We start from the raw sequence: 12,982 nt of genomic DNA, 5'->3' as shown, positions 1-12,982 counted from the left end.
ATACATCAACACGTTCCACCAAGTGTTGACATAGATATTTGTGAAAGAGAGCGAACTTTTTCTGGCCGACGCAAACAGTCGTGTGGCTGCGAAGCCACCGATCGAAGAAGTACTTCCACAAATCGAACAAGTTATTTTCAAAGAGAGTCCAATTATTAAATGATATCGTGATATTAAGCAATGTAATATTTGTCCTGCGGTTTATTTAATATACATAAATAAACTAGCAATTGTATGAACGATGTACTTTGAGTATTGGGAGCACACGACGCCATATTCACAGACCGAGTGACAACGACCGAGAGTAGAGAGTAGAGAGCATGTAACGTTTTAATGAAGATTCACTCGTTACACAAAACAAACAGCAGTCAATGACGCACTTTAATTTCCATCGTACTACTTAAATTTGTAATTAAGGAAAAAACCCATAATTAGTACTTTTTACTGTGAAATTCTGTAAGAATTGTTGTAGTATTATTGAAATGTTTACATTTACTTTCACTTACATATGTATATGCGTTTTTAAAGTAGTGACGTCATTGCCAACTCTCTGCTTTGTGGATATATAAATTGTGAGCAACCTGCGCATGGCGTTGAATATTTCACTCAATTGCACGCTCAGCGCTATTGCGCTTAAGCCCTCATCTCAACAATAAGAGTACGGTCAGAGTTGTTCACGCGTCCGGTTGTTGCCGGCTGCGCTGATAATCATACACTTAAGAAGGCACTTCAGCTAAGCTAATTGTTTTCTCTTATCGTAATCCAAGTACATAGTACACACAAATTGAACTTAACTGCCTATAAAAGCAAGAACTGCGACTTGAACGCACTTAGTTTAGCGCCATCAACAGCATACGTTTGCAATGTCAAAAACAATTGGAATTTGTTTAACATTACTTTATGTACTCAGCTTCACGCATAATGTTGAGCTCAGACATATTAAGGGTGCACCTAAATCCGATCCAGAACCACAATGTGGATATAAGGTACGTGTCACAATTAAAAAATAAAAGCCAGAAAATCAATCTTTTACCCCCATTACATGCAATTGTGCCGGCCAACCGAGCCCTCTCTTATCGCAACTGCGTATGTATATACATATACATATACATACATCCATAGTATAAATTAATGCACATATACTAATACTTTCCCTGTGTGCTTGTTGTTGACGAGTACTTTTATTGGTGTCAGCTAGTATTCTCTTTTGCTAATATCTCCTTATCAGCGGTATTCACAACAAGAGAGAGAGAGAGAAAGAGAGAGAGAGAGCAGAGCCGTGATTGTTTTCGGAAATCAAATTTCATGCGATTTTTAGCGACTTATAATTGTTTCAAGATTCAAGTTATCTGGCATCTTATTTGTTTTGACTAATGCAATTCAATAAATATTTAATGTTTACTTTAGAGCTGCCATCCAACAAAACCAAATATGCTGAATGTACATCTTATTGCTCATACCCATGACGATGTGGGTTGGCTTAAGACTGTCGATCAATATTATTATGGAAGTGAGACCCAAATTCAGAAGGCTGGGGTGCAATACATTATTGATTCGGTGGTGGAATCCTTATTAAGAGATCCCGAAAAACGATTCATTTATGTTGAGTCCGCATTTTTCTTCAAATGGTGGAAGGAACAGACGGAGGAACTGCAGGACAAGGTGAAAATGCTGGTAAACGAGGGACGCTTGGAATTCATAGGTGGAGCCTGGAGTATGAATGATGAGGCAACCACGCATTATCAAAGCGTAATAGATCAATTTGCATGGGGTTTAAGGTAAATTTAAATTTAACCTTCCAAAACATTAATGAATATGAATTGTAAATTGCAGGTTATTGAATGATACCTTTGGAGAATGCGGCAGACCCAAGATTGGCTGGCAAATCGATCCGTTTGGACATTCACGAGAGATGGCATCCATGTTTGCACAAATGGGATTTGATGGTATGTTTTTCGGACGGTTGGATTACCAGGATAAGGACGAACGTTTGATGACACAAAACGCCGAAATGATATGGCATGGTTCCGAAAATTTGGGTAACATTGTGAAAGAATTTAATATAAAAGAAATTTTACAGTTAGTGTTCGATTCTAGGGGAGAAAGCTGATTTATTCTCTGGGGCACTATATAACAATTATCAAGCACCGGACGGATTCTGCTTTGATATTCTGTGCTCCGATCAACCTATTATCGATGGTAAACATAGTCCAGACAATAATGTCAAGGAGAAGGTAAGAGTTAATTGTCGATTGAATTGCTTCGGTTCAGGTTAATGTTACCTTTTCCATTGTCTACCGTCTTACCCCAATTCCATTTCTGAAACTTCATCAGGTTGATGAGTTTTTGGAATACGCTAAAACTCAAAGCACCTATTATCGTACCAACAATATCATCATTACCATGGGTGGCGATTTCACTTATCAAGCTGCTCAAGTTTATTACAAGAATCTCGACAAATTGATACGGTAAATGTTCCTATATGTATATGCGTATGTGTATGTTTGATTATTATCGCTTTGTCCAATTGTTAGCGAAAGCCTCTCCTACTCATTTGGTTCAGTCCATCAATCCAGCTAACCTAATCCTAAGATTCTAAATAATAAGGTCAACTACTTTTTGTGTATAGATCGATGCATTCTTTGAGTTTGTTACAAAGATGGCGGAAGGTTATAGAACTAATAATGTTCTTATTACCATGGGTGAGGATTTCCATTACCAGAATGCTGATATGTGGTATAAGAATCTGGATAAACTGATCAAGTGAGTAGCAGGGGCTTTCCTTCACTTCAAGGTAGCTTGTAAGAGAAAGTAAGCACGCTCCAATATGCTTCTATGTACCATCCCTCTTAAGGTATGCCAATGAACGCCAGGCCAATGGCTCGAAAATAAACCTGTTGTATTCAACGCCATCGTGTTACTTGAAATCCCTGCATGATGCTGGCATTTCGTGGCCTACAAAGAGCGACGACTTCTTCCCATACGCATCCGATCCACATGCTTACTGGACCGGTTACTTCACCTCGCGACCAACTCTGAAGCGCTTCGAGAGAGACGGCAATCATTTCCTACAGGTCTGCAAGCAGCTTAGTGCTCTTGCCCCACAGCAATCGGCAGAGTTTGATCCACATTTGAATTTTATGCGTGAAACGATGGGAATAATGCAGCACCACGATGCGGTTACTGGAACGGAGAAGGAAAAGGTTGCTCTAGATTATGCAAAACGATTAAGTGTTGCCTTCCGTGCTTGTTCCACCAATATCAGATCTGTTTTAAATCAACTGTCAAAGGGATCCAGTCAGGAGACATCAACAAATTATCCATTGGAACTAAAAACTTGCTCGCTTCTGAATATAACTAGTTGTAGCACATCCGAGTCCAGCTCCCGATTTGCTTTAACACTCTATAATCCTTTGGCTCATCGTACCAATGAATACGTGAGAATACCTGTGCTCGATTACAATTACGTCGTAACAGATTCCTCTGGTAAGGATTTATAATACATTGCGTATTATGAAATATAATGAACAACTCGTATCGGTCCACATCTAGGTAAAAGTTTGCCAACCCAAGTGGTCCCAATACCTGCACCTGTGCTGTCAATCAAGCAAAGAAATTCTAGTGCCATTTATGAGCTTGTGTTCTTGGCCTCAAATTTACCAGCCGTTGGATTTAAGACATATTTTATTGAGAAATCTGATGACACAGCTCATAAGAAACCCAAATCTTTACCAAAGAAATCAACGAGTTACACCGTGATTGGAGACAAGGTAATGAACAATATCCAATGTGTATTTCTCAACTAATCGTAATAATCAAATGCCCAATTTCATTATAGAACTTCAATTTAACTTTTGATACGAACGGTTTTCTTTCACAAGCGTCGGCCGATGGCATGACAAGAATGATTTCCCAGGAATTTCTGTACTATGAAGGGGAAATTGGAAACAATAAGGAGTTTCTAAATCGTTCATCTGGCGCTTACATCTTCCGCCCCAAGGAGGGCAAATTACATTTCGCCACAGATCACGTTTCTATTGATGCGTATAAGGGCTCCTTGGTACACGAGGTGCATCAGAAATTCAATGATTGGATTAGTCAAGTGGTACGCATCTATAACGGAAGAAACTATGCCGAGTTCGAGTGGTTGGTGGGCCCAATTCCCATTGAAGATGGTAACGGAAAGGAGATTATTACTCGTTTCAATTCGGATATTAAATCAGAAGGCATTTTCTATACCGATTCCAATGGTAAGCCAATAATTTTGGAAACTGTACTTAAATTCGATAAATAATGTATCCCTTAGGCCGAGAAATGATAAAACGCCAACGAGATCATCGTGATACTTGGAATCTAAAGCTTCATGAAAGCGTCTCGGGTAACTATTATCCAGTGACAACAAAAATCGCTCTAGAGGACTCAACGGCACGTATGGCGATCCTAACCGACAGGGCACAAGGAGGTAGCTCCATGCAAGACGGTGCCTTGGAGTTAATGGTTCACCGTCGTCTGTTGCACGACGATGCATTTGGTGTTGGCGAAGCCCTCAACGAAACTGAATACGGCATCGGACTGATTGCCAGGGGCAAGAACCATTTGTTTATTGGTGCATCTTTGATGCGCGAGGATATATCCCTTAAAGCAATGGAGCGTTTAGTGCAGTTGGAGACCTTGTTGCCATCATGGAAATTTTTCAGCAATATGAAGGAATACACCCAACAACAGTGGCTCAGTGAGTTTACCAACTCGGTAAGTATCGTTGAGTTTACGAATAACAGAAAGCAGTATATTGCATCTATAATTTTTTCTACAGTATACTGGAATTTCATCAACCCTCCCAAAATCAGCGCATCTGCTAACCTTGGAGCCATGGCACGATAACGAACTACTTGTTCGATTTGAGCATATTCTTGAAAAAGATGAGGATTCTAACTACTCCAAGTATGTGCAGTTCAATGTCAAGGATGTACTGGGTGGTTTCAACATTGTTGATATGAGGGAAACAACATTAGATGGAAATGCGTGGCTAGACGAGCACCGACGCTTCGAGTTTGTACCTGATCCAGAAGATGAGAGCTATAACGCATATGGCGTATTCAAGAAGCAATCGAATAGGGTTCACCTACTGGATGCAGCTAAACCTCTACTGGGCGTCAAATATTCAAATGAAGCCTTGGAAACCGGAGAATTGGGAGCCGAAAGCAATCGCATTAGACGCAGTGCTAACAATAGACATTTTACTATGCACAGAGAACGCACTACCCAAGACGAAAGGAAGAGCGCTAATAAAGCATATGTACCAGCAAATGACCGCGCCAAATATTTGATCGAGTTAAGTCCCATGGAAATTCGTACTTTTGTCATATATCTAGAATAATACCCGCTATAAAATATTCTATAAATAAATAGATCTTCAAAGCATTTTGTTGGTTTTAAAATTGACAAAAATACATTTAAAAATGCTGTCAAATAAGATAATGTTGTCATATTGTCGGGTCACATTATATGATCTTTATATTTTACATTTCATATTTGTAATCCTTTCTCATATTTCAGGATCAACCAGGCGTTTGCTTATTACAAATATAATATAATATTATATATATATATATATATATATATATATATATATATATATATATATATATATATATATATATATATATATATATATGTCTATGTGCATTTAGCAATTTTTGTTCCTCAAGTTCAATAGCAAATTATTTTCGTCCATGGTAGCCCAGCTCGGAAGTTCTGTGGTATACTCCCAGCCAATACCCTATGAAATAAAGAAAATATGAGCTTGATTCTCCAAGTATAAATAACAACTAACTTTGTATTTCCATGCATGCAAATACATCACTAGATCCGATGTATTTGGATCTCTATAGTTCATCTTGCATTCCAAACAATGGGGATCTGTTGTTACTTTGGCAGCGTCAAAAGTACAATCAGGTGCCTCATAGCCAGTTTGAGCAGATACAGTAACCTGGGAAAATGAACAACATAAAAACAAATTAATATTAATTGAAATCTATGTACAATATTTTACCTTTGACTGGTGAATTACATTGTCCTCAGTTGGCAATGCACCAACACTAATATTTGCTGAAACTGTGTCATCCACCTTTTTAAGTGGAGTAGTTGGAGCATCATCTGTGCCCAACCAATTTTCAGCGTTGTGTATAGTAATTAAATCGTTTATTAATTGATCTGCAGTTTTTCCACCAATATCACCTCCACGTCCCTTCAAGGGACCGAACACCTCATGGTTGTATAACGGATCGTTCACAATTGGGTAGCCTGAAAGACAAAATAAGCAGCTAGTTGGTCATAATAATGAATAGTTAAAATAGAGGCGTTACCTAGATATTGTAAGTGAACTCTGATTTGATGCATTCGTCCAGTTAAAGGTTTGCATTGAACAATGCTATAATCACCGATTTGAGATATCTTTTGAAAGGTTGTTTTACAATCTTTACCCTTCGGGGACACCTTGCACACTCCAATTTTATAACTTACGACTTCAATTGGTTCACTGCACTCAATAATTCCACTAGAACAATATCAATCAGCTAATAATTATACTTGGTGAAGCCTTCATGAACAACTCGTACTTACTCAGGAAAATGACCCTCAACACAACAAACATATTCTTTTTGAACTTGTCTGTTCCGAATCTGTTGCTCCATTTGCCTTGCTTTCTCTGAAGTCCGGCCGAAAAGCAAGAGCCCAGACGTCAAGCGATCTAATCGGTGTATCGTCCGCAAATTCTTTAGATTGAACTCTTTGGCAAGTATAAAAATCATCGTATTGTGTCTATAGCGACCACATGGATGAACCTATGGATAAATTATGGTTCGATAAAAATGAATCACATTACAGGTGATAATTAAAATTACCGGAATTGAGGCTGGTTTGTTGACAACCAAAATGTCCTCGTCCATGTACACAATCTGAATCTGCTGTGAGGTAACAGGAACTTCGTGTCTGTAGTACAAAAAATAATCAATTATTCATGTTTAATTACTATTAGGGATATTTTACCTGTGAACCGTATTGGCGAGAAGATCGTTGTGCTTTAGCTTGTAGTCTATGGGTACCTTTTCGTTGTTCACTTGTAATGTTCCAGCCTCAATGCTCCTTTGATATTCCTCGGGAGGATGCGCTCGGAATTCCCGAGAAAAGACATCCAAAATTTTCTCGCCAATCCAGCGACCCTTTGTAAATGTTGTGAATGTGAAAAAATAAGGGTAAACCTTTCGCAAACCTTTAGTTGCGTTTGGCTATGTTGATCTAGAGAAAATACAATTCATTCTTACCATTTTCTATATAATATGAAGTCTCCTCATATCTTTCTTCACTGAAACCTGGCCTTGTTAGTTTAAGATCTTTTGTTTCCAATTTCGGTTTCTTCGCTTCAAGAGGTATGTCTTCTTCGGGAGCCTTTCGCTTTTCTGCCAATTGCTCGGAAGATTGTTCAGCAACCGTTGTTGACTAAAACGAAAATTAACATCTTCAAGTTCGTATCACAATATGGGTTCAAGGAACTTGTGGCGCCCACTGAGAACTAACAGGTTCTAACAAATAAAACGACAAATAACAAAAAAAAAAGAGAGAATTGAAAGGGAAGTCGTATACTGCAGGAAAAGTAATAGACGGCTGTAACAAACTCAAATTGTCATCATAAAACAGTGGTCCGCATTCGTATCTTAAAAGAAGGCGGACACAATCAAGTTTGCACACCATAGTCCTAGTCACAACCAGAGTCAGAGTGAGAGTATTCAGTACCCAAAGGAATACCGTGGGCATACCGGCCATATCAAGAGTGTAAAGAGAGGAACTGCATTCAAAACAAAGAAGCTTGAATAATAAAACTGTGCTGGCGAAAAACACCAATACATTCGCAGATTTGACATCCTCTATTTTAATGTCGAGACTTATTCCTTACTTCAATAGCCCTACAACTACCACAACGAGTCACACTGCACTTAGACTTGTCGAGGAGAGATATCTCCAACACTACTCATACATAGAAACACACAAATTCCTACTACGTACGTACACTTATTGTGGTAACTTTAAATGCAAGTGACACAATAGGCGCATAATGGAAGACAAAAAACATTTGGAGCAATTTACTTTTAAGCAGCAGTGCGATACCTGCTTAAAACAGGAGCCACTGTTGCCACCACTGATAATTGCGGAAGCGCCAGGTTGCGCCAACTTGACAAGGAGCAGCTCGTCAGCAAACAAGACGGAACGACGAACGACAAAAACATAGCAGCAAGCTTCAGACCCGAGATACTGACGACGACTCGAATAACATATACCCTGCCTGTCATAAAACTAGAGAGAATCGATTCATCTAGAGGTACACCCGCTTGTATTCGTTTTTCTTATGCAGGATACAACAAGAAGCGACAAAAGCACACTTCAAATGTGCAGAAAGGAAAAGCAAAATGAGAAATAATTATGCCAAATCCGCGGTTAAAATATGAAGGTAAACGAGACGGCCAGCTGGAAGTCATTAGCTTTCTCTCCCTCTTTCTCCTCTCTCTTCTCTATTCAGTGCGCAGCTAAACAAAGGTTACTTATACTAAACTCTTGCTTTGCCGTGGTAGACAAATGAGTATGAGTTTATTTAGTAGCGGTCCACATAAGCTACGTGCTTACTTAGCCCCCAAAAGAATATAGATATTCTGGTTGCGTTACAAACATGAAAAACAACACAGCCTGACCGCGCAAACAGTCATAATCCCCAGCTTTAAAAATCCTCATCTTAAATTCCATATCATTCTATTTTCTGATATATAGTGATACTACATTCGTGTCCAATACTTCAACTAAGTATTTCCCGTATTAGTCAGACGCGGAAAAAAATCATAACCAATTCATAGCACATTGATTTCATTTTGCTGATAAAAAATACAAAAGGAAAAAGAATTTCAAAACAAATCTAAAATGTAAAGCTCTTGCCACATACTTTATACAAAGAAAAAGTTTGATTGTGTCACGCCGAAGAAAAAATATCCTTGCGGAATTTTTTGAAATGATCTCATAATAAATAGCAATTTGAAAATAATTTGAGTAATAGTAGATAAAATTTGATTAAGAGTTCAATGCTAATTAATGATTATCTTACAAATTTTGTAAATAAAACTATAGGATACCCCTAATAAGACTTCAATAATTTTAAAAGTTGAAAAGATACTCTTCACACAGATCTTATGTGATAGGAAGTTTAACATATTTCTATTTATTAAAAAACGTGAATAATAGAAATTGTAATTAGTTTTACCTTTTCATACTTTAACAATAGCATTCAGTGCAATTCATGTCAGGGGAATAGAACAATAATTATGATTAACGTCATTTATGGCACACGTATCGAGCAGGATAACTAATACTGTAATGGAATTCAGTTCAATGCTATCTACGTTTTAAAAAGAATAACATGTGCAAAGAGAATATGAATATTTATTATGAATGGTAGAAGAATTAATTATTTGTATATAAAATATTTTTATATTTAATCTTTTAAAAAAATGAAGTTCAAAATCTATGTAAATATGCATATATTATATTTTGAAAACTGGAGAATTCCCAACACTTGCATGAACTTACTTCACTGGCGGATTCTTCATTCACTCCATAAGTCCACACGGACTGCGATTCTTCAATTTTGTCCTTAGCATTCGCATTAGCAGCAACACTCGGAGCCTCAGTTGAGACACCGACGCCGTCGGCAATTGAAGCGGCGGCATTTATGTTGTTGATGTCCGACCGGAATAGAAAAATGTTTTGTACATCCACCGTGTCGTCACCGTGCTGAGTTTGCACGTGGCGCAACCCTTTAGGCAATGTCATACTTGGCCAACACAGAATGGATTCACCAGCAACAGCCCTTACAGCTTTAATATGCACGTTTGGCAATCGTTTTCTAATGAAACAGTGATACCACTGCAAACAAAAACAAAAATTATCAACACGTGTGTGCCAGCAAGTAATGTATTTCAAATAATTAGTTCAATTATAAAATAAAATGTTTAAGTTTGCACTTGCTAGGCGTAACGAATTCGCAGTAAGCCATAAGCTCTTCATTTAGAAACTTAATATTTAATAATATTTTATATTTCTTTTTATTTAGTGCACTTCACGCGAGTTTGAGTAAATTAGTTCGATAACTCTTATACAAGCGCATGGCTATCGAACAAATCGAGCTATAATAATCGGTTCACTTATTCCAACAGTTCCAATTGAATGGCATGTAAACAAATTTGGTGGTTGGGTATATTCGTTCACATTTTAAACGTAATTTGATTTTAAACTTGGTACTAACCAAAGTGTCAATTTTACTTTATTATATAAAATTTGTTTAAATGAAATTAAATTAGTTGAGTACTATTACAATAATAATTAAACGAAAAAGAGTGAGAGGTACGAAAGTCGGTCAACGTCATTATAAAAACCAATTAGATGACTTCTAGATTAGAAAATAAAAAAGTTCAAAAATGTAAATAGATTTAAGGCAAAATGTTTGAGCTTTAAGCAAAACGATGCGGTCGTTTTAAGATAGTTCAAACGAAAGCTTTGATATTTTCCGCTTGATTTTTCGCCTCGTCATGTGTAAGCAAATTTATGTAAGTTCAAAGCATGCAATGAAAACAAATGCACATGCAATAGATTTTTGAAAAAGATAACAAAACGCAACCAAAGAATTTGACCGGCAGATTGTACATATGAATTATGTATGTACATATGGATGTATTTCTATTTGAACTTAATTATTCAATCAATTGCAATCGTTTGTTTGTATTTAATGCTTACTGTTAGAGACTTAAAACTTTTCCGCATATCATATTTACTTATATATATACATATATATACACACATATTGTTTATATATACAACATTTAAGTACATTACAGTACATACTAAATCGAATTCTCTAGATTACAATTTCATTATATACAAAACACACCTTTTAAATTCATGTCCAATTAATTTCATTATTATATACATACATACTTACATACAAACTTTATATTCCCATACATATTTATATATACATAGATACATATGTATTGTGGTTTTTGGTATATAGGATCCCGCACACAATATTGTTTGTAAACACGCAGTTGTAGCTGGGTAGGTTTTACAGTTTGTATAATTTTTGATGAGAAATCGTGATGTCGTCATTTCTGACTTTTTGTCCAGGCGAAAAGTCAATTTACAACTACCAACGCACACACACACTCTCATGTAGTCACACGCACACAAGCTAAGAATGTTAGAAAAAAATAAAAAATAATGTAATCGGTGAGTGCGCACACCTACAAAATATCGTGCTGATTTAATCACTTTCTTCGTCGGTTGGCACCAGCAGCAAATGCCAACTTTTACTCTCATATACACGCACACGCCCACACACCCAGACTTCTGGTTAGACCAAGACCAAGAGCCTTATGGCCAGTGGCCATTAAATGTTGCCCTAAATAAGGGGCAAGCCTTTTTTGGTCGCCTTAACTTGAGTTGTGGGCTTACAGAAGGATGTTGTAGTTTCGTGACCGAGTGCTTTTCAAGGAGAACGTCCTTTCAACCGAATAACATACTATAGTAGTCGCTGTCCCGGGAAGTGAAGAGAGTAGTCAGAGTAGTAGAGTAGTAGAGTTAGCGATAAGAGAGAGCGAGAGCGAAAAGCAAAAGAGAGAGAGCGAGAGAGAGAACAGGTGTGCTAAACTAGTCACGCAGTTGGGCATGCAATGGTCGCGCTCGCTGTTGGCTTTTTTACTCCGTGGTATACACGATATTGTCGGCTTGATTCCAGGAGATATATTTTCTGTGCCCCCAACATGGATTGCGTCAGAGCATTACGAAAATTAATATTCGTAAGCTATGAAGTAACCCAAATGGAAACTTCACTATTTAACTGGAATCGCGCAAAGACGCACTACAAAATAAGCCTTCATGATGATTTCGTTCGAGAGTCGATTCGAAACTGGTAATATGATTTAATGCAGAACTTTAACCTCGTTAATCGAAGGGATTTCAATGTCAACCTTAACGAAGGTCAACATGTCCACACAGTCAGCCATCAGCCGTCAGCGCAGTGACCTAAACGTTGCGAAGCTACAACTAAAATAATTGCAATATAATTACTCAGGCGAATGTAGGTCAACATAAACCAACTCGGACTCGCATTTGGTGTGACGCTACTCATACATATGTACATATGTACTACATAAATTATACGTTTACTAACATGCATACGAACTTGTGTTTGGCTGAACATGTTCATATGTATGTACACAGGTTCATATATGTATATGTATGTGTTTATGAATGTAATTGGTTCGCATGGGTTTAAATATAAAATTGAGAAACAAGCTTAAGTATACATATCATACTCTCATTGTTAGTAACATATTATTATGCAATGCTCAACAATTCCTGGAATGTATTGATCGTATTATCCTGTAAATGTACACATGTATATTTGCATGTAGTAGTATGTTTGTACGCTACAATGATATTTAATAAGCGTAGAGACAAAAATTTATTTTATAAATATTTATATACATACATATTTGCATGTGCATGTGTTTATGTAGTAAGAATATCTAAACATCGTGCAGATCCCGCACAAAGAGAGATGTTTTCTTTCGCCCTGTTCAACTAAATCACGAGGAATTTAATTTTTGTTGGGCCTACGCCAAGAATATTCTTTTGTTTAACGTAACAATATGAAACTTTCATCAAAATCAAGCATTAATATGTACTATATGCTTGGACATACATGCATATGTATGTACATATATCAATACATAATTATGTCCGCTTCTATCTATGCTTAAGTATAATACAACCACATTTACGAAATGGCACGTGTACTTATGTATGTATTATATGTGCGTATCATGAAAAGACCTTATTTATGGGATTAGACTGGGAATTTACGATAGTACATAATTTTTATGCT

At 37.1% G+C, this 12,982-nt stretch overlaps 2 protein-coding genes across 3 annotated transcripts; one reads left to right on the top strand and one right to left on the bottom strand.

The window, feature by feature from the left end:
- Positions 1 to 651: 651 nt before the first annotated feature.
- On the top strand, positions 652 to 5,414 carry LOC127565081 (lysosomal alpha-mannosidase). 2 transcript variants are annotated; one of them, XM_052002156.1, is made up of 10 exons: positions 652 to 986; positions 1,408 to 1,778; positions 1,834 to 2,039; positions 2,098 to 2,234; positions 2,630 to 2,763; positions 2,855 to 3,486; positions 3,553 to 3,770; positions 3,839 to 4,250; positions 4,307 to 4,749; positions 4,814 to 5,414. In XM_052002156.1, exons 1-10 carry the CDS (start codon positions 864 to 866, stop codon positions 5,375 to 5,377), a joined length of 3,240 nt encoding a protein of 1,079 aa, XP_051858116.1. In that variant the 5' UTR covers positions 652 to 863; the 3' UTR covers positions 5,378 to 5,414. The 2 variants fall into 2 exon arrangements, with proteins under 2 accessions (XP_051858116.1, XP_051858115.1); XM_052002155.1 differs by lacking the exon at positions 2,630 to 2,763 and adding an exon at positions 2,335 to 2,468.
- Positions 5,415 to 5,644: 230 nt separating this feature from the next.
- On the bottom strand, positions 5,645 to 10,173 carry LOC127565082 (pseudouridylate synthase RPUSD2-like). Its single transcript, XM_052002157.1, has 10 exons — positions 10,066 to 10,173; positions 9,628 to 9,963; positions 7,323 to 7,497; positions 7,048 to 7,270; positions 6,903 to 6,990; positions 6,622 to 6,842; positions 6,366 to 6,556; positions 6,053 to 6,303; positions 5,834 to 5,989; positions 5,645 to 5,779 (listed from the first exon to the last, which is right to left on the bottom strand). Exons 1-10 carry the CDS (start codon positions 10,102 to 10,104, stop codon positions 5,687 to 5,689), a joined length of 1,773 nt encoding a protein of 590 aa, XP_051858117.1. The 5' UTR covers positions 10,105 to 10,173; the 3' UTR covers positions 5,645 to 5,686.
- Positions 10,174 to 12,982: the final 2,809 nt, after the last annotated feature.

The sequence above is a fragment of the Drosophila albomicans genome, chromosome 2L (genome assembly GCF_009650485.2).
Source record: "Drosophila albomicans strain 15112-1751.03 chromosome 2L, ASM965048v2, whole genome shotgun sequence".
Classification (NCBI taxonomy): domain Eukaryota; kingdom Metazoa; phylum Arthropoda; class Insecta; order Diptera; family Drosophilidae; genus Drosophila; species Drosophila albomicans.
This window is presented reverse-complemented; position numbering and strand designations above follow the sequence as displayed.

Coding starts and splice junctions, on each gene's coding strand:
- LOC127565081 (XM_052002156.1), top strand. CDS start 864: ATGTCAAAAACAATTGGAATTTGTTTAACATTACTTTATGTACTCAGC. Junction 3,487..3,552: donor CGTCGTAACAGATTCCTCTG/GTAAGGATTTAT, acceptor GTCCACATCTAG/GTAAAAGTTTGCCAACCCAA. Junction 3,771..3,838: donor ACACCGTGATTGGAGACAAG/GTAATGAACAAT, acceptor ATTTCATTATAG/AACTTCAATTTAACTTTTGA.
- LOC127565082 (XM_052002157.1), bottom strand. CDS start 10,104: ATGAAGAGCTTATGGCTTACTGCGAATTCGTTACGCCTA. Junction 7,498..9,627: donor ATGAAGAATCCGCCAGTGAA/GTAAGTTCATGC, acceptor TTTTCGTTTTAG/TCAACAACGGTTGCTGAACA. Junction 5,780..5,833: donor TGCATGCATGGAAATACAAA/GTTAGTTGTTAT, acceptor TTTATTTCATAG/GGTATTGGCTGGGAGTATAC.